This window comes from Cimex lectularius, unplaced genomic scaffold (genome assembly GCF_000648675.2).
Source record: "Cimex lectularius strain Harlan isolate CLEC.00 unplaced genomic scaffold, Clec_2.1 scaffold25, whole genome shotgun sequence".
NCBI classification, from domain to species: domain Eukaryota; kingdom Metazoa; phylum Arthropoda; class Insecta; order Hemiptera; family Cimicidae; genus Cimex; species Cimex lectularius.
The window spans coordinates 1,704,666-1,724,614 of NW_019392633.1; the positions used below are offsets into that span (position 1 = coordinate 1,704,666).

The 19,949-nt window shown below is 34.5% G+C and overlaps 1 protein-coding gene across 1 annotated transcript; it reads left to right on the plus strand.

Annotated features, from left to right (window-relative positions):
- The first annotated feature begins 819 nt into the window (after window positions 1–819).
- Window positions 820–19,173, plus strand: LOC106668774 (ral guanine nucleotide dissociation stimulator-like 1). Its single transcript, XM_014397849.2, has 15 exons — window positions 820–1,024; window positions 13,102–13,206; window positions 13,266–13,465; window positions 13,528–13,590; window positions 13,700–13,881; window positions 14,276–14,394; window positions 14,571–14,774; window positions 14,846–14,956; window positions 15,028–15,192; window positions 15,251–15,391; window positions 15,656–15,816; window positions 15,883–15,985; window positions 18,193–18,334; window positions 18,417–18,551; window positions 18,613–19,173. Exons 1-15 carry the CDS (start codon window positions 923–925, stop codon window positions 18,741–18,743), a joined length of 2,064 nt encoding a protein of 687 aa, XP_014253335.1. The 5' UTR covers window positions 820–922; the 3' UTR covers window positions 18,744–19,173.
- Window positions 19,174–19,949: the final 776 nt, after the last annotated feature.

Below are 19,949 nucleotides of genomic sequence, written 5' to 3' on the forward strand. Positions count from 1 at the left end.
GCAACAACATTATAAAATCAGTTTGTGAGTAGAACTACCGTTTACAAGACTTATCTGATCGACACTTGTTCTCTTTACTGTGGGTCAGTTTGAGAAATGAGTTCCGCCTAATGAGGGCTTGAAGCCGAAACGCGTTTGAGTGAATGATATCAAGTGACGATCAATCAGGTGTTTAGAAAAGCATGGTTTTTTGATTAAACAGAATTTTTGATTTAGAATATGATCCTTTCATTGTTGATAGTGCATTTAATGTTTTTATGTTTCTTAAGCCTTTTTTTAATCTTTACATAAAACTCACTAGTCGATGCTGAATAACTGTATAAACACATAACAAAAATAATTATTCAGGACCTGATTCATCAGTCCTATCATATACGCGAATGAAAACGTAACTAAGGGGGGTCGGTGGCCGCAACGGTTTAGGCGTTGACATTGCGCTCATCACTGTAAGGTAATGGTCCCGGGTTCGAATCCAGCGGCGCTGCATGACCCGACATACTCGCAAATTGGCGGTGGATGTAACCTCTGCTGATAAAAAAAACGTAATTGAGGAGTTTACCTCTAAAAAAGATTAGTCTTATTTAGAAAGGCAAAACGAATAGAGCGAAAAGTGGTTTAGTATAGGGATGGTTAGGTGTATTTCTTTAATATTTTGAGCTATTAAACTTTGTATTGTGCATTTGATAAATTTATCAACTTCCGCAAACTGATTCAAACCGGAATCGCTCTTGTCGCGTTAGCCCTACTTGCGTCTTTAAATTAAAATCCATTGTCATGTTGCTTCGGCGTGTCAAACATGTGGGGAGTCAGAGAACGACGCGAAGCATCGGTGCACCTCCGAGCCGATTTGTAATTTATGCCGTGAATATAGGCAATCCCGTTATATTAACTTACCAAATAAAACATTTCATCGGAAAAAAATATGTTATGCAATTGCATGTGTTTCAACGGTTTTTCCCGAAAATCCCAACGTTACGACGGACTATTACTGTTTCATCCACACGCTCATTCTTCCTTGAGGAGGGTAAGTCTTTTCTGCAATTTTAACATTTTTGGAAAGTCACTGAAAAATTAGTTGCTCAGATTTAATATAGAATATAGAAACATTTTCATCCAGCCTTTATTGACAAGCGATATTCCGTGGAAAAACTTTTATTTCGTCTTTTTAAACTCGATTGTTAGCTCAATATAGTTACAGTTACACATTGCAGTTCTGATCGTATACTAAATATAAATTATTTGTAGATCGTGAGATGCGGTCTGGTGTGATGTAGGTTTTAGAAAAACATTTTCTTTATCGTACCAACGTTTCGATCTGTATTGAGGTCATCTTCAGGGCTCAAAGTGTTTATTTTCTGCGTAGATGTGTCATTCTTGTGTGTCGTGTTGAGAGTGCCCACGACGCACAAGATGGACACATCTACACAGAAAACAAACATTTTGAGCCCTGAAGATGACCTCAATACAGATCGAAACGTTGGTATGATAAAGAAAATGTTTTTCTAAAACCTACGTCACACCAGACCACATCTCACTATCTCCAAATAAACATGGCTAACGGTCGCTAAACAACACACACACACACACACACACACACACACACACACACACACACACACACACACACACACACTAAATATAAAATATGACTGGAAACATCAAGTGTAGCCGAATGCCCGCGGTTCCTCACTTAATCAGATTGTTAACCAATTTGGTAACAATAGCTTGCAATAATTAATTATTTGAGTAGATAATAGATAAGAGTTTAGGATGATACAAGGTCGGAGAGTGTCTTCCTTTTGAGTCGGCTGTGTGATCTTGGAGTTGGTTGTCTCTGGGCAATTGCTTGCATCAGTTGGATGGGATGCGCCATGATGGACCGGTGGTGTCGACTATTGGTATCATTGATCACCGTGTTAACGTAATGGTCTTGTGGATAGTTTGGCTCCGAACATACAGGGCATTTGTTATTAACCGGAGGGCATGGTTTGCTGTTTAGTAATTTGTGAATCAGATGCCGATGAACCGGCCATTGATAGGCCTTATGATAATTATGAAATGAGTCGTTTCACGTGGAGAGGGATTGTTTTCTTTGCCGTGTAGATGTTTCAGTGTGTACCTTCGATTTCGAGTCCGTATGAGGTTTTTAATATGTGTTTCCCATATTAGCTTATGGACCAGCCCTAGATACCGCACTGATATTGTAGATGTTACGGGTTCTCCTTTTAACAAAATTGCTTCATTTGACCCGAGGCGACGTTAAGTGAATTGAACTGCTTGTAACTTCGTTGGGTTCACTTTTTACACACCATCTTTTACACCAATGTTCGTGAATTCCTGTAGCATGGAATGGGCTTCTGCACTGGTATCTTGGTATTAGCAAAGTGGGCTGTTTATACAGAGTCAAAAGAGAAGGTAGAGAAAAGGCCCCAGCACACTGCCTTGAGTTACTCCCGATTAACTTCCAAAGACTGTGAATAGGCTTCTCCGTACCGCACTGAATACCTTCGATTCGTAAAGTATGATTGTACCATGCGGTTCAGGGACTCTTCAAGGTGAATCTTCAGTTTTTGTTAATAAGCCTGGGTGCCACACTTTGACGAATGCCTGCCTTTTCAGTGTCTATGAATAGCCCTAGACACACTTTCTTTTTCTCGTACGTGTCTGATTCGGTGAAAAACAAAAAATTAATCAATTTTACAAATTGTCATGATTGAAGTAGTCGAAACTACACTTTAATTAAGCAATAAACTGTTTTGCGATTTGAAATTAAACATTTAAAACATACCTTCTATACTGCTAACACGTTCGCCATTTTTATTGAAATTAATTTTTAATTAATTTTATTAAATAAAAGGGTGGGTCAAAACAACACTTTCTTTACACATCACTTCTACAGAAGTTAATTTACTTTTACGTCTCAATTTTCTCCGTGTAAGACTATGAAGTATGAATGTGCTGAACTGTTCACTGAAGTTAAGCGTGGATGTTCTAAAAGCGTTGAAATAGTAACTGTTAAAAAACAAGACAGTGTGACTTTGGCTATTCCGAAAATAAATTAATATTATCTTACCACGCTAATATCATTTGTACCAATTGTTTAGGTTTAAAGTGCATTAAAATTAAATATTGATATCATACAGCAGATGAACATGATCTGTAGGTATAACCAAAATGTAACCCTCAATGAAAACCTAATTTTTTGAAAACCAAGGCAGTCCTATTCTGACAAGATTTACTTAACAATTTTCTTTGATTGGTTTACGTTAGATGTTAATGATCCAAAACCATTAACAATTTTCGTCCAGTCTGTTTGTTGGAGGGATAAATTGTCAATATTTGTATTATAGCACTATTTGTCAGTGTTTTATTATTTATCCATGAAATTCGAAGTTTAGATATTTCTACGTAAAATAACTTATTTTCTTTGAATAATTCATTTTATTATTGAATAAAATACGTCGTCGTCGACTATCTGAAGGGTGATTACTTTTACAAAATATCGGCTTTTCCAGCCTTTTAGAAAATATTATCTTTATAAAATTCTTTTTCCCAATTGGGCTAAATGGTAAATTTGATTACTATTAAATTGTGAGATTCTTTTATTGGGGTTTGCGAATTAATGAACCAGAGAATTGGTCGTTTACAATAAATTTATCTATTCTCGCTGTTTTGGTCTGACGAATTACATGCAATGAAAAAAAAAGTTTATCAGCGTTTGATCAAATAGTTATAGCAATGGCGAAAGGCGTCTGACCAAACCAGCTAGGATAGACAGACCAAAATGATCGGAAACTACCAAATCGTAGGTTTATAACCACAGACCGCATGGAAAAATCTCACAGTTTAAAATATAATTTGAGAGATTTCCTATTGAGGTCTGCGGGGTAAGGACCTGTACCTTGGTCGTTTCCGACTGGTCTATCACATGCTTTTCGGCCTTTCACTCTCTTCACTTTGATTTGTTTATTTATTTACTTTTTTTAAAGCCGTTAATAGCCTTTTTGTTTGTAGTTTCTTATAAGAGAGAAACACTGCTATACTTTGTTTTTCTTGGTATTTTGCTTAACTAACGTGACGTTAGGCTCTGATGGTGTGAATTTTTTTTGTAGTGTTAATCTCCTTTTCTTTAATTACCTTTTTTATTATAGATTCGGCTTAGAAATAATCTGGATTGCCACATTAAAGAATTCACAGATTTGTTAGCAGGAAGTGTGGCGCCATCATTTGCAAACACAATTACAAAGACACACTTCAAAATTCTTGATCGAGCCTCGAAAATTGCTTTCACAACAATAAATTGTTTCTCAATTAGAAAAAATGTAAACTAGTTACTTTTTATCACTCTAATGTTTCTTTATATTGTTATAAAATATTTGGACTTAATTTTGAACGAAGTGAGTCTGTACAAGATGTTGAAATTCTTTTAACCCTAACTTTAAAGTAAAAAGGGTTTTACAACGCAAGACTCGTGACGATGAGATTAAAGAAGAATGTGATTTTGTTGATTTATCTTTACGTTATAATCCTTTTAGCCGTTTTTGAATTATGGCCGTTTCAATCAGATAAGGGTATAAGGTAAGGGCTTATTCAAAAATCGAAAAAATTTTGGGCTCAAAAAATTGATAAATTTAAATTCAAACAAAAATTTATATTTATGGATCTCTAGAGTGGTAAAACGAAATTTCGTTTTAGTTTCACCAAAAAAAATTTGTGAGCTAGTTTACTTGAAAAATATTTGATTTGCTGATGAATCAAATGTGGATTGAAAAAAGTTGGGCTTTTTTTAGATGACCTATTATCTGACCTACGAGAAGGAAAATTCAGAAGTTATTGATAAATTTTGATAGCTTTTACTATATTTTATTATAATATACATTTATTATTATAATATACATTTACTATATTTTATTATAATATAGATAAGAAATGCTGTAAGATGATATATTTACATAGCTGATTTGAGCAAGTAGAACGGCGAAATAAAAATATTAAAAAACAGAAGATTTCAACTTAAATCTTTTTGCGAAACCAGGGCCAATTCACAAGAATTGGCGTATATGTGGTTGATATTTTTTAGCGTAGAACCACCAAAAAAAGTTTGGGCCAAATCTCTAACCCACAAACTGGTAGTCAGTCCTCGTTTATTAAAACTGCCGTCAAACCAAATATTTTAGTACATTCTATCCCAGGTATTGAATTCAGTTTTCGGTCAGTGAAATCGAAAATGTTGTAAGTTCAAAATGCGTTCGTGGAACCAGTTCAAAATAATAATTAATTAATGAAACACATATATTTTTTTATACCGTTGTCTAGTGTTACTGTTGTTATTTTTTAATTCAACGTCTTTATGGCTTTATATAGATGTTAAAATACAAAGAATTAGTAAGATATTGATCGGAATTGTAACAAATTATAGTTCCTTAATTTAAAAAAACGACTGATCATGTTTATTAAGAAATTTATCAATTAATACTAAAACTTTATTTATTTATTTTTATTTTATTTATTTATTTTATTTTATTTTTTTTGAGAAACCAACAAGAAGTGATAGATACGTGTCCAATATTTTGGAGTGAAGAATTACCAAAAAAAGTTTTGTCCGCTTGTTAGAAAGACTGATCCTAAGTAACGAAAGCTACTGAGGTAAGCAAAAAATTTCGGTTGGAAGAGGATTAAAAAGTCTTTTTTAAAAGATAGTTCTTACTTACAGTTTGGTGATTTCAACTATCCGGAGTCTAAACTAACCACGTCTCTCAACATGAATTGTAAGGGTCGAGAGATGTGGTTGTAAATTCTTGAAACTGATGATGAGTTTTCAGCTTGAAATCTGGATAGATGAAAACAACGAACTGCGAGTGAGATCTATCTTTTTTAAAAAAGTAAACAACATACTTACCCCACCTTTATCACTTCTATGGTGATCAAAAAGTGTTGAAATTCTTACAAAAGAATAATACATCAAACATAAACAGTTTATTTATAGAGGGGTAGTTATAAAAAAACATGAAAATTTGCATTATTTTCCAGACAACCCAATACTTACACCGACAGGCAAAAAATATCACCCAATTGATTTTTTTTTTTTCATTTTCTCGATAACAGAACTGTTTATGCTAGCTTTTAAATTGGGAATATCAATTAGACGTAAACACACTTATTCTTTGATCCAAAACAAGGATAAAGGATTTTTCAATGTTTTCATTTTACAGAATTTAAAAAGTTTATTCAGTCTCATTTGAATTTTGAAGCAATAAACTGTTTAGGTTTCATCTTTGTTTTCTTAATTTCAATTTTTAAACTTAAAAATGCCATTTAGTGCTGAGGTGGTGCTCGTGGTTAGAGGTTTTCGAGAAAATGGGTCCTACCATTGAAGGCCCTGTTCTGAACGCCCTAGGGTAACAGAACCACAGGAGGACCATTTTTTGACTTTGAGAATTTTGCGAAAACGGCACCTAACGGTTGTTCAAGCAATTCATCGGCTTCAGGAAAGTCGAGGTGTCCAAATTTCTGAACCCACTGCTCGAAGAAGATTAAATGGCTTTTCGCCCCGTAAGAGGACTAGAATTGCCCAGAGCTCACTGAGTTGCACGGCTCCCATTTGCTCAAGAACACAGCCATTGGTCTTTGGACGACTTACTTTTTACAGATGAGTGTAGATTTGCTCTCCAGGTGGGCGTGAAATAGTGTAGAGGAGGCGAAATGAAAGGTACGAAGCTTGTAATTTTTCCCAGAGCCAACCTTTTCAACGTAGCTCAGTGATAATGTAGGCGGGAATTGCAATGTAGAGTCGCACAGAGATGGTTGTTGTTCATGCAGTCTTTGACAGCCACTCGCTATGTGGACGAAATTTCGAACATCATGCGTTGCCTATCCTCAATGAAATCCGCGACAATCCTACTCTAATGAACGTTAACTCCCTTCCACATGTCGCTCGCATAGCATAAACGTACCTTCAACAGCTTATCATTAGGGTCTTAGCCTGGCCAGCCCGTTCAGACTTGAATCCCATCGAACATTGATGGTATAACCTCAAAAGCCGAATAAGAGCACGTCCATCACTTCCTGATACACTCCACGATCTTGAAGAATGGGCTACCCTCCAGCACAGAGACATTTCATGACTGGTAGAAAGTATGCCGAGGCGTCTTCGAGATGTAATTAAGGCAAGATGAGGAAATACGCGATATTGAATGTTAATTAAAAATCTAAAACAAAATTTAAAGAAATTTTATCTGTCCATCTTTTTTAATTTAATTTTTTCCCCGTTGGCAATTTACATTTTTAAACATTTTTTTTTACAAAGACTCAATTATTAAACGTTAAAAAACGAGAAACTTTGATTAATGTATAAAAATATATACAAATCAAGTTATATTACAAGTGGATGGAATTTTTTGCCTGTCAGAGTATATATTATGATCTGATCTAATAGAAATGATGAATGATGGAGTGAGTGCGGTGTTCAATCCTTTTTTTAAAAAAAAGATAATTCCTACTCACAGTAATTTGTTTTCCAGTGATCCGGATTTCGAGCCCTTAGCCCATCATCAGGTTGTAGAAACTATCTTTTTTTAAAAAGGATTAAAAAAGGATATGATCTGATCTTTCGTCTGTCCTGCCGTTGCGTCACTGGCGTGAGGAATGGGGATGAAGGCACGTTGCGGTCGACGGCTCCACTTTCGTCGGTAAGCCGTTAGGGCCGACACTTTCCAATTGACTCGAAACTCGAAAGCGAGTGTTGAACCCTGGCATCGGCTCATCTTCACTCTTCTCACTCTGAGTGAAACGTCCAACGGGCCAAAAACGTCTGTACGTGTTTCCAGAGTCGACTGTGCCACTTTCGTCCCGGAATCGAATCGCGTTTTCTCTCGTACCGACGGGATTCACCAGCGATGTGCGGGCCCGTTCCTTCCCGAGCCGCGACCCCGCTGTTCCCAGAGTTGCATAATTCGCCGAATCCTCTCCAGACGTCTCGCAACTGCTGACAGAACGACTAGATAACGCCGACCTAGAGAGAGAGTGCAGTTTCTTCATAGATTCCGTCGGGATGGACACTCGGACGCCGCCTGCAATCTGAAGTCGCTCGACGCCCGACATCCGCCTCCAGAAACCGTTCGAGGAAGGTGGGAAGACACGAATCATGTCTCAGAAAAATGAACCTGGATGTTGATAACTTGGTGAGTCTTTCGTTTTACTTCTTTCAACCCTCTTGAGGTGACACTTCTCTCTTATCTCCGTGGCAACAGACACTCGTCGTACACACACGCTTCCCACTTGTCTGAAGAGTGCTTCCAAATCCACTTCATTTTTTTCCCCTCCCTAGTAAATTTAGAGAAATTCGAAATATCTCATAGGATACACGACTCACAACGATTTACAGAAGTTTCACTTGATGAATGCAAAATATGGGGAACCATTCGACCAAGTACAGAATTAACTAAATTTGCACCAGTTAAACAAAAGTTTTGCTTAGATAATTAATAATAATTGCCATAATTAAAATTAGTTTAGAAATATTTTATTCAGGGAAATAGTCTTCATCGGCATCTACAACCTTCTCCCTATGAGTTACTAGCCCTATTAAACTTGCACTGCGCGAAACTCACACAACTTGTCTTACGTTGTGGATACCTAGCCGGGACTGCGAAACTTTTGACGTGAGGATATTTCGGGATGAGCCAACCAGCTGTAGGTTTTTTTGTGTGCATCAAAATGTTTCACGTTGTTTGTTTCTCACTGTGTAAACATACTTGTCTCGAGTATGAGGTGAATAAGGAGGAATGCGTTTGACTTATCCAAATGTATCACAGCTACCAATTTTGGGATGGTAAAGGTAAAAAAAATGAATAAAATAAAATAATAAAACAACTCAACTTTGTTGGTTTTTTCTTTTTTACATAAAGTAAAGCCATGATAGCAAACACTCACCTTGTTTCGTGAGGAATTTTCACGTTTAGTTGTGCTAGAGATTTTTTTTCTTCGCAGTGGAAACCCAGCTTTTATAAAGTTCCGGCCCCAGGACTTTAAAAAAAACCATGTGTTGGTGATTTGAATCCCAATTGCGCATGTGTCCGTTGCTTAGAAAAGGTGAACAGGGCCAGGTCAGGAGAGTATGTAGGGTGTAATAGGATTTCCCAATCTAAGCCTAATGGAATGTCATTCTGGTCTCGCTTATCCTGGTAAAATTACACTTTTTCTATTCACTATGAGAGGTTGCTTATGGGCCAGGACAAGAGATACTCGTTGATTTCTTTGGTTAAAGACCTATAATAGTAGGTGACCAAATACAATGCATCATCTTTTATTGGTGAATATGTGGTTTTCACCCAGGCAGGGTCATTTGGTGGCAGCCAATGGTACGACTGGTGTTGCCGTTCAGGATCCATTTTTCATTACATGTGACAACCCAGCCAGAAAAGTCTCTAATTTGTGCCTTAAAAAACATTGAAATAAATTTATAAAGACAATTTATAAGGCACCTAAGCTAAGCTGCTAAGCTTCCATGTCTTCCCGTGTCGATGTAAACTTGATTGAATATTTCATCATTTAAATCAAACACTTTGACAAGGTACTGACACGTTTGACACAAATCAAGTTTTATAGCATCCCAATTCATCATTATTCAAGACAGAAGTTCTATGATACGATGGTTCATCTTCAATTCCCCTCATTCCCTGAAGCAAATTTTTAGAACCACTTTTGGGTAGTTGGCTAGAGCTGCCTCAATTACCCTAGTACCAAGCTTAAATTCATACTTATGGGTTTTGAATCCATGAGAAAGAAAATATTTCATGGTTTACAGTGAACTATTCGACACTTTTTCTTTAAGAACTGACGCATAACTTTTGGGTTTTATGTCATATAAACATCTAATCCTCATATGTAACTAAAAATGTTGATTAACGGTATTAAAACAATAAAAAAATTAAAAATCGCACCAACTTTTCATGGTTACCTGGTTACTTGATCAAGATTAAAGTAGACAGTAAAATGCCGATCAGTGAGTCTTGCCTGAGGTCAAAAGAAATGCACATGCAATTTGAAAATTATATGCATTTTGATAGTTATCTACCATTCCATCGTCTATTTTTATTACAACTGTTTTACCTGAATGTACACATTAAATTTGATTTAATCATAACAGTTTTCCATCTTTTAAGTTTAATTTTGCTTTCTTGGTTTCCTGATTTGGTAGCTTTTATACTATTTTTTTCTTGCCTTACAAAGTATATACGACAGACTTATTTTATTCTGAAGGCTACATTTTTGCATTTGTTTCCAAATTCAAAACTATTTATTTTTGTACATTTATTGTGCATTAATTAAATTATCTTTGTTTAAAAAAGTTATTAAGTAAGTTTACAAAAAACTTTTACAAATTTAATTAAAATGCAATAATTAAAAAAAGATGACAATGATGTCATGAGTGCTGAAACGTAGTATTCAAAGTAGTGAGATTGTTGTATAATATATAATGAATGAATTGTAGAAGTCTAATTTTGGGTAAATTTGAAAAAGTATACTGAGATCAGAAGTTTTGGGTCAGGAGCTTGGTCCATAAGTGCTTGATTCAAAAGTCCAGGAGAGACAGAGTACATGTTACAACTAAGTCAACTTGAATCGCTCTCCTACTTCACTCATTAAATCTGACTTACGTATTTATTCACAATTCATGCCAATTATATATGCACCCACAGGGCAAAGCTGGATAAGTCAAATTAGACCAAATGAGATCAGTGCACTTTCCAGTAAGTCTTTAGGCCAGAATGACTGTATATTCACTAAGACCTTTTTTTAGACATCTCAAAACTTTTTCGTAATGTTGTTTGTACCAAAATTCTAAACTGTAAAATTGCAATTTTGAAAAGTTGTGTTTTTTGACATTTACAGTTTTGTCCCTAGTGTTCAGATATATTCCAACAAAAACAAATATTAACCTGATAAAGTAATAATCCTTGAATAAACGTGTTTCCATTTGTCATATTTCGTACTGACAGGACATCAAAAACCTGTACAGAAAGTAGTATTTAACAAAAGGTAATAAAACTAAATTTTTTAGTAATACATAATCTAAGTTTTTCTTTTATATAAATGGTGGGATCTGAAGGTGAGCAAACTGCTCGAACGTGGACACTACTGTAAAAAAGAAAAAAGAAAATTTTTAATAAAAATAACAATGTGCTCATTATTGGAAAACTAACCCCACAAAATAAAATTTACACAATTTCATGTGGAAAAAGAAGAAAACAACTAAAACTATAAACAACAATCTTGTATATCGTGACAAACAAAAATATTTCTCTTAATATTCATCATCGACGTAATTATAACGGGTTTATTTTGCAAAGTTATTCTTAAAAAACTGCAAAACAAATGACAAGTGTAAAACGTGATTTATTTTATTTGATGCATGACTGGCCATATATTTTATTGCTTTGGGTTTCACAGTTGGCGGCAATAAATTCTGTTAAAAGATTTTATGTTACTTAGCACAAGGCCAAGTAAAACATTCCAACGTATTTTTCCAAATTTCATCTACTTATTTATTGAAAGTATTATTCATTAAAAAAAAAAAAAAAAAAAAAAAAAAAAAATGGTAGTCAGTTTCTCTTTTGAGTATTGCAACCTTTCATATTAACTGAATTCTGTAAACTAATTAAAAATTTGTCCTATTTACAGGAGAGGATAATTACGAACATAAATAACAATAATATATATATAATATACAAATTATAATTTCTTTTATAATAAACATAAATGTACTACAACATACAATATATAGATTATTAGCTTGAGGATTCCCTATTTTATTTTTATTTCAATCATTTCTTTTTACGCTTTCAAAAGGGGTTATTAAGGCATAATTTGCATTAAGTTCTATATTTTTTTGTTATGAGAGTGTTGTTTATTTCTTCATATATAAATAAATGTATTAATATGGTTTATTCCCCTTTTCCTTTCATGCAAATATTTCTTGCTACATGAACTACAAAGAAAGAAGACTCTGTCAGGAACTGATGCAATCTCACCAGCTATGTCGTTAGCCTAAGTTAATGGACTTGTTTGTCCATTCTTACTCGATAAAATGCTTTTCGTTGTGTGGATGAAACCAAAATTTGACAGTAGAGTTTATTATTTTTTCAAAACTGATCCACGCGATAAACTTTTTCTATGGAAGCTTCATTTCAAAAGATTGTCACAACTCCAGTCGATTTGAGGTATTAAATTGTATATCATTGCAGAAAAATAGTCTTAAAATCGCAAGATTTGTATGCCGGAATTACTTTACTGAGTTAAAAGATGATACATAATATTTGTCATTATTATCATTGGGTTTGCTTAATCTTATTCCTTATGAAGAGTTAGAGTTTGTAATATGAAGATTATCGGAAGGGGTGGATAAATTGGTTGGCTTGAAACATAAGCTTAACTGAATGAGTTCATGCACCAATCTGATTAAACATTTTTCCTAAAAGGATTGATAAATTGTGATACATAAAAAATTCATATGTTTTAGCACTTTTATTTCTTACAAATGTATAATTTAGCTCTGATGGCTGCATATAACTTCTTAAAGACGTATTAAGCCACTTAATTAGTTATACATTGTTCATAGTTTTCTAAGAATTAACAAATAGTATTCATGTAGACCTGAAGCTCAATATAATCTAGTTATATAATTTTCTTTTGTACACATTTTCTCTTCTTGTGCTCTGAATGCATAATTAATTCACAATACATTAACATTGATGTACATCTCGAGTAGTTATAATTAAACTAATGGCATTAAATTAATAATTCTCTTTGGCACGGTTCATGTATTGTGAAAGGCCTTTTTGACCACCAATTGCTGCTGATTGATGCTGAGTGACCTCTCAATTGTGACAATAAGTGAGGTAACTCAATGTAGAAATGTTGAAAATATATTTGTCTTTTGCACAAGTTACCGTTTGTCGTTTATTATAACATTATTTCCCTTTAAGAGTACCACAAAGTTGCCAATAAGAAAAAATAATACAAATTTCTATTTTCTTTATTCCATTTCCAGTTGTCCGGTTGACCCAATATTTATTCTATACTCTTGTTATTTTTCCTCAGCAACCAACTTGGAAAGTATGGGGCGAAGAAAGACTTGATGGTGCTATTTACACGATCTATTTGAAAAAAGTCCGTTACCATCGTCCAACGTACACGATATCTTCGGCAAGTATTAAATTGCGTTTAGCGTCGTTCATGGTCTAAATCTTGATGATATCGTGCAGGATGACAACGGTGAAAGCATTTCACATCTTGAATGGGAGACGGTTAAAGTGAGGCTACTCAAGGCAGGAACGCTGAGGAGGCTGGTCGAAGCCCTTGCCACAGACGAAGGTGAGCTCGAGTCGACATACGTCAATGTCTTCCTGGCCACCTATCGTACGTTCACAACACCAGATGAAGTCCTCACTTTACTTTTGGATAGGTATGAAAAAACTAATAAAGATTTTTAAACATATTATTTTTAAAAAATGTCTGTTTTTAAAGGTATGAACAGTTGGCAAATAATGAACTCGATTTGCCAGAACCTGTGGCTGACCAGCACTGCAAGTAAGTCATTTCTGTTAAATTAGATTACATGTAAAAATTAAACCATTAAGGATATAACAATGATAATATTAGGCTCGTTTTATTCACACAGATACTTCTAATTTTTCAGGACGCTCTGTGGTGCTCTCCATGTCTGGCTTGAAAGTTACCCGGAGGACTGGTGCCAGCCCCCACTTTATACGATGATCCATCAGCTTCTTCTCTTTACACAACAGCACTTGCCGAACTCTGAGCTGCATATCAAACTCAAGCACAGGCTTCAGTCATTCCAGTCACAGCAGAAAGGAAATGGTATTTATTTTTGTTCATGTCAGTAATTAGAAACTGAGGGTAACAACTCGTTTTATACATTAAGCATGATTCTGAACTATTTCAAATCTGAGAAGATATTATTTTTTAGGTACTTGTGATAGCTTTGATACCGTATAGATTGCACATGCTTAAACAATGCAACTAAGTTATATTTTGTAATTAATTTATTTATTTTATTCAATGGAAAATGTTTTTCAGGTTATTTATAAATTTTGACTGATTGCTTGCATTTATTTGTTTTGTTTTGGTGATGGTAAAACATTCGGTGAAATGGCATTGAAATGAATTTTCCTTTCATTATTTCTGACATTATTTTGTTTTTGTTTTGTTTAAGTTTGTCATGGGTTTTTTCCTTTTATCGTTCATTTTATAGATGTTTATTCAATGTACAATGGCAGTCTGTGTCTTCATACAACTCCTACGCAACCACCTTATCAGTTCCCAGATATTCCACATCCACATTTTGCCGAGCAGCTTACACGCATTGACATGGTATGTTTGTTTGCTGGTTAGAAATAAAAGAATTTTAAAAGCTCAGTAATTTCAAATAAATTTATCAGAAGTTTTGTTTAATCGAGCATTTGGCATATCGAAAGTTAGAATAGAGTAAATTTTGCTGAGGAGTTACAAACTAAACTCGGTTAAATTATATGAAATATTTGGAATAGGAATTGTTCAAAAAAGTCATTGTGCATCAATGCCTTGGAGGTGTTTGGTCAAGGAGGGAGAAAAGGCGAGCTGAAGAAGCGCCGACGGTGCTAGCAACAGTTTCACAGTTCAATGCTGTCTCCCTAAGGGTTATTTCTACGGTGCTCCTACACAATTCAACATCACGCTCCTCAGTAATTTCTACGTGGATCGACATTGCACAGGTAGTGTCTCATGCAGTTGATTCTAGTGTATTAATAGTGTTATCCTTGCATTGAGAATTGTGGTATTCCAGGAGTTGAGAGTGTTAAAAAACTTCTCGTCGCTCAAAGCAATCATATCAGGACTACAGTCAAACCCAGTATATAGATTGCACAAGACTTGGTCGGCCCTGCCCAAAGACAAAGTACGCTTGTTTACAAACCTTTTATTTCTAAGTTTGAGTCGCTCATTGATTTATATTTGTATTTCTAATAGGTGGAGTTGTTTGAAGAATTAGCAAGAATATTTAGTGAGGAGAATAACCAATGGGCGCAGAGGGAACTCCTGATGAAGGAAGGAACAGCAAGATTCGCGGACACTGTCGGGCACAATGACAAACAATTGCAAAAAGTTATTCAACGCCAGCTCAATAATAGTGGAGTGAGTTTCTTATTCTTTTAATTTGTTTGCAGTATGGTAATTTATTTTACATTTTCAGACAATTAGTTACGGGACCATACCATATTTAGGTACCTTTTTGACTGATCTTACAATGATAGATACAGCTATACCTGATACCCTCCCAGACGGACTGATTAATTTTGATAAAAGAAGAAAGGAATTTGAAGTTCTGGCTCAGGTAAGTTAATATAAAAAGTATTAAACCATTGTAAAAAGGGCGATACAAATATATTGGAATGATTATTATGTAACCTCCATTATTATTTAAGGCTATATCTTATTTGTAACTAGTTTCACAACTGTTAATTGCCACATTACCTAGAATGCTTTTGTGTTCACAAAAAAATAATCGAAGAATGATCCTTTTGTGACGGAACACTTTTTAATATACACAATTTGTTCTGAAAAGTTACTGTTGTATTAATGAAATAATTATTTTCAGATTAAATTACTCCAAGGGGCGGCTAATGCATATATGATCTCTGAAGACTTAAGTTTTGAAAGATGGTTTGATTCGGTGCTCACTCTGGATGATAAGGATGCTTACCAACTATCTTGCCAAATTGAGCCTCCGTTAAACACGCCATTAAACACAAGGATAAAGTAAGATTTCATTAGTCAAATTTCTCTTTAAAATGGAATTTATTTTATGTATTGTTTATTTTGTAGACATGGTCATAAGAAGAATGATTCAGTTGCAAGTACATCGAGCAGTTCAAGTAGTCAATTTTATTGTGATATTGATCATGGATCAACTTCTATCGATACCAAGGTGATATATTTTATATTAGTACCTTGTCTATTTAATTAAGATAGATTATACAATGGCTTTTAAAATTATACATATTTATTAAACCTAAACAATGCTAAATGGACACCTTCACTTACTTGTGCATTGTTGAATCTTCCATAGTTGTACACTTTAGATGGTGGAAAATTAAAAACCAACTGTTCCCTAGCGCAAAAAATATTTTATTTATTTTGGTCATTTTGGACACTAAGACCATCATTGATTATCTAAATAAATTAAATCTTAAATTACTTGGAAAAAGTGCACATAGTGATCTGTATTTGATTGTTAGATCGTATCGCCCAAAATTTGCACTATTTCAAACCCAAATTACATTAATCAAATTTGTGATGCTGTATAATTTTTTCAAATATTTGAAATATACTAATTATTTCAAATATACATACATATAATTCCCATCTCAAAACATATTCACTACGGATTTTCTCAACTTAGGGCCACCGCATACTGGAGACTTTTATAGTCGGCTAATTTTTTAGTTGGTTGCTTATTAAACATTGGATTTTATGGGAGTGTGACCACATAACCAAATGTAGGTGTCGGCGGATACCTGCCTGACTAAATAGTTGGAAGGATGTGAAAAGTAAGACAACTATTGGTCAATTTCTTGTTCAGTACACTCAATTGCCAACATTTAATTTTTTTACCCTCGGGGTGCCAGTGTTTTTGATTTAAAAAAAAAAAATTGTAAGTATGTCGGGTTCGAACCCGGGACCTTTACCTTAGAGTGATGACGCCCCTTCTAATTGTTGATCAACATGAAAATAGCTTATTTATTTTGTTTAATGGAATTTGTGATAAACAAATTTAAAATAAAAACCAATAATTAATTCAAAATATAATTAAATTATTTATTAAAAAAAAAAAAAAATGAAATGGACAGGTGTCCCTTTCCATACAGACCAGCCACTTTTATGCACAAATTTAATGCACTACTCAATTTATAGAATTTAAAATTAAATCCACTATCTTTCTACATTAGTTAAAGGTAATTAGGATAGCAGTAAAAATATGCTTTGTTTACTTTTGTACTGATTAATCCCGTTGGCTCAAATTGTCCCTCCATGTTGCTATGCCTAAAGGTCGCTTTCAGTCAATCATTTTCCATTGTTGATTTTATTTTAATTAATTTATTAATTTTGTCCATCTGTGCAGTACGTAATAATTAACAGCATTTTTTTTTAATCACATAGTTTTCTGTATCATTCTTGGTTTTGGTCTACAGGCTAGTCTCTACCCCAAATTGTAGTAGGTTGCGTTTTGAAACGCTTGAGTCTTTTTTTGTTCCACTACTTGATGTTGAACCCCAAACTTCACAGCCGTACAAAACTGCTGAATTTTTGATTTCCACGTCAAGCCAATAGCATACCAAGTTGCTATCCTTCTTTGAGCTTGGCATTAATGTGGTTCAGTGCACTTTCCAGTAAGTCTTTAGGCCAGAATGACTGTATATTCACTCAGACTTATTTTTTAGACATCTCAAAATTTTTTCGTAATGCTGCTTGTACCAAAATTCTAAACTGTAAAATTGCAATTTTGAAAAGTTGTGTCACACAATTTCCTGTATCATTCTTGGTTTTGGTCTACAGGCTAATCTCTACCCCAAATTGTAGTAGGTTGCGTTTTGAAACGCTTGAATCTTTTTTTGTTCTACTACTTGATGTTGAACCCCAAAACTTCACAGCCGTACAAAACTGCTGGCCTTTTGATTTCGATGTCAATCCAATAGCATACCAAGTTGCTATCCTTCTTTGAGCTTGGCATTAATGTGGTTCTTCCAGTTAAATTGGTGGTCCAGGTGGATTCCCAAATATCTTATAGCTTCATACTTACAGTTCTATGTAATGGGAGATTCATCAACATGCTATCGTCGTGCTGGTGAAGGGAGATTGTGGAGTATGAAAATATTTGCTCGAGTTGATTTTAATTTTCCATTGCTCATAGGAGTCTGCTATCTGGTTTATTTCATTTTGTATTTTATTTCAAGTATATATTGCATTCCTATGAGTCTTATAAACACATCTGTCATCCTCATATGTAGCAATATTTACATTATGGTTTGATGGGATGTCACTTGTGAACTTCTATTATTATTACTATTACTATTTGGTGTAGATTCCATTATTTATTAGGTAGTTATTTTATTTGAACATTATTATGGTTTCTAGGACTCTGTTTCTCAGACATCATCTTCATCTAATGGCTCAATTGATACAGCTCCAGTATCACCAAGTCTAAACTTGAGTCAATGCCCAACTGATTTCTACATTATCAAAGTCACTTATCAAACCAATAATGTGGAAACTCAAGGTATTTTTTTTATTTTTTATTTAAGAGAGAGAGAGAGAGAGAAAGAGGAAGCGAATAATAATATTGTGTTTTCTCTTTCTAGGGATTGTTTTGTATAAAAGCATTATGTTAAGTAACAACGAGAGAACGCCACAAGTAATTAGAAACGCCATGATGAAGCTGGGCTTAGAGGGCAACCCTGACACATACACGATTGCACAAATTTTGCCACATAAAGGTAACCGGATTAGTTTTTTTTATTGCCATTGTGGATCTTAATGTTGTCTTTTCTCTTACAGAAATGGTACTCCCACCTAATGCAAATGTGTATTATGCTGTAAATACAGATTATAATTTACATTTTATCCTCCGTCCAAAAGACCAACCAAGCCCGAGTGGCTTTAAGAAATCAAAACCACTGTGTACTTAATTTTTGTTTTTTATATTATTTTTAAATGCAGGGTTTGGCACAAAAATAAATTGCTATTACTCATTTATATGTACAAACATTCCAGTATTTATATCTAGGATAAAGACACAATTCAACTGTGATAGAATTACCTGTACTTATCAATGTTTTAAGACATAGGAATTGTAAATCATATTCATAAATTTAATTTGGAAGATCTGTCAATTATAAATATCATTTGAAATTCAACATCCTCTGGTGTAGTCAGAGAGAGGATTCACCAGTGTGTTAAGCACATGGTTTAAGCCGGGCCTTCGGCCCGCTGGCTCCAGTGGTCTTCAGATGCTTTCACTGACCATGTTGATATTAGCACTTATTGTGTAATTTTAAAAATGTATTGTTAAACTATGTATCAAAATTATGTTTATTGTAAAGATTTTATTTATTCATGTCGAACAATTTTGTCTTTTTAAAGCTACCTGTCTTTTTATTTACGTTCCTAATAAGACTTCTAGTTATTGATTTATATACGCTCAAATCTGCACATGCAAATACACATATAAGCATGTGTACAGAATTGAGCCTATCACTTCTTGCACCGGCAATTTCAACTTTTGTGATTTACTATAAATTGCCAGCAGGTTTCCAGAATTACACACATTGGGTGTTGTCAGTCCGGGAGTTAGACTTCGGTTTTATCCGTCCAGCCACTGAAGTTGAGCTCCTGGGGTATCAACAGATAGGTCATTCAGCCCCAACTTAATCTCCCATTCACACTCTCACTCGCACTTAAATACATTCATTTCTATTTACACTTTCACTCAGTTAGAGTAGTGTAGTCGATATTCCTATATCACTCTTTTCACCTATTATATTATATAACACCTAATTGAGGATTGAAGGTGTACTCAATATTCTACTCTTGGCCCTAACACACTTCACATTCACCATTATATACATTCGCTCTCAACATGTGCCACAAAACTAGTATTACTCTAAACAATAAAGCAATCCTGTTTCCTCCAAGAATCAGAACAGGGGACCTTAATACTCGCTGCTTTGCTCATACACAATTCTCATAACTGGTGGCATTGCTACACGCTCCCTATATGGAGCCAAGGAATTGCAGCCTTCAATTAGGTGGGACACATCTAGCAATGTCTCTACATGCTGGACACATACGTGAGCATTGACTCAAAAAAAATGTACAAGTGAAAACCTCACGAC

Bases quoted from the DNA above. Each gene is read 5' to 3' on its own strand.
- LOC106668774 (XM_014397849.2), top strand. From the start codon at position 923: ATGTTATGCAATTGCATGTGTTTCAACGGTTTTTCCCGAAAATCCCAA. The intron at 13,882-14,275 runs GTATTTATTTTT...TTCATTTTATAG, and splicing joins GTCACAGCAGAAAGGAAATG to ATGTTTATTCAATGTACAAT. The intron at 14,775-14,845 runs GTAGTGTCTCAT...GTGGTATTCCAG, and splicing joins CGTGGATCGACATTGCACAG to GAGTTGAGAGTGTTAAAAAA.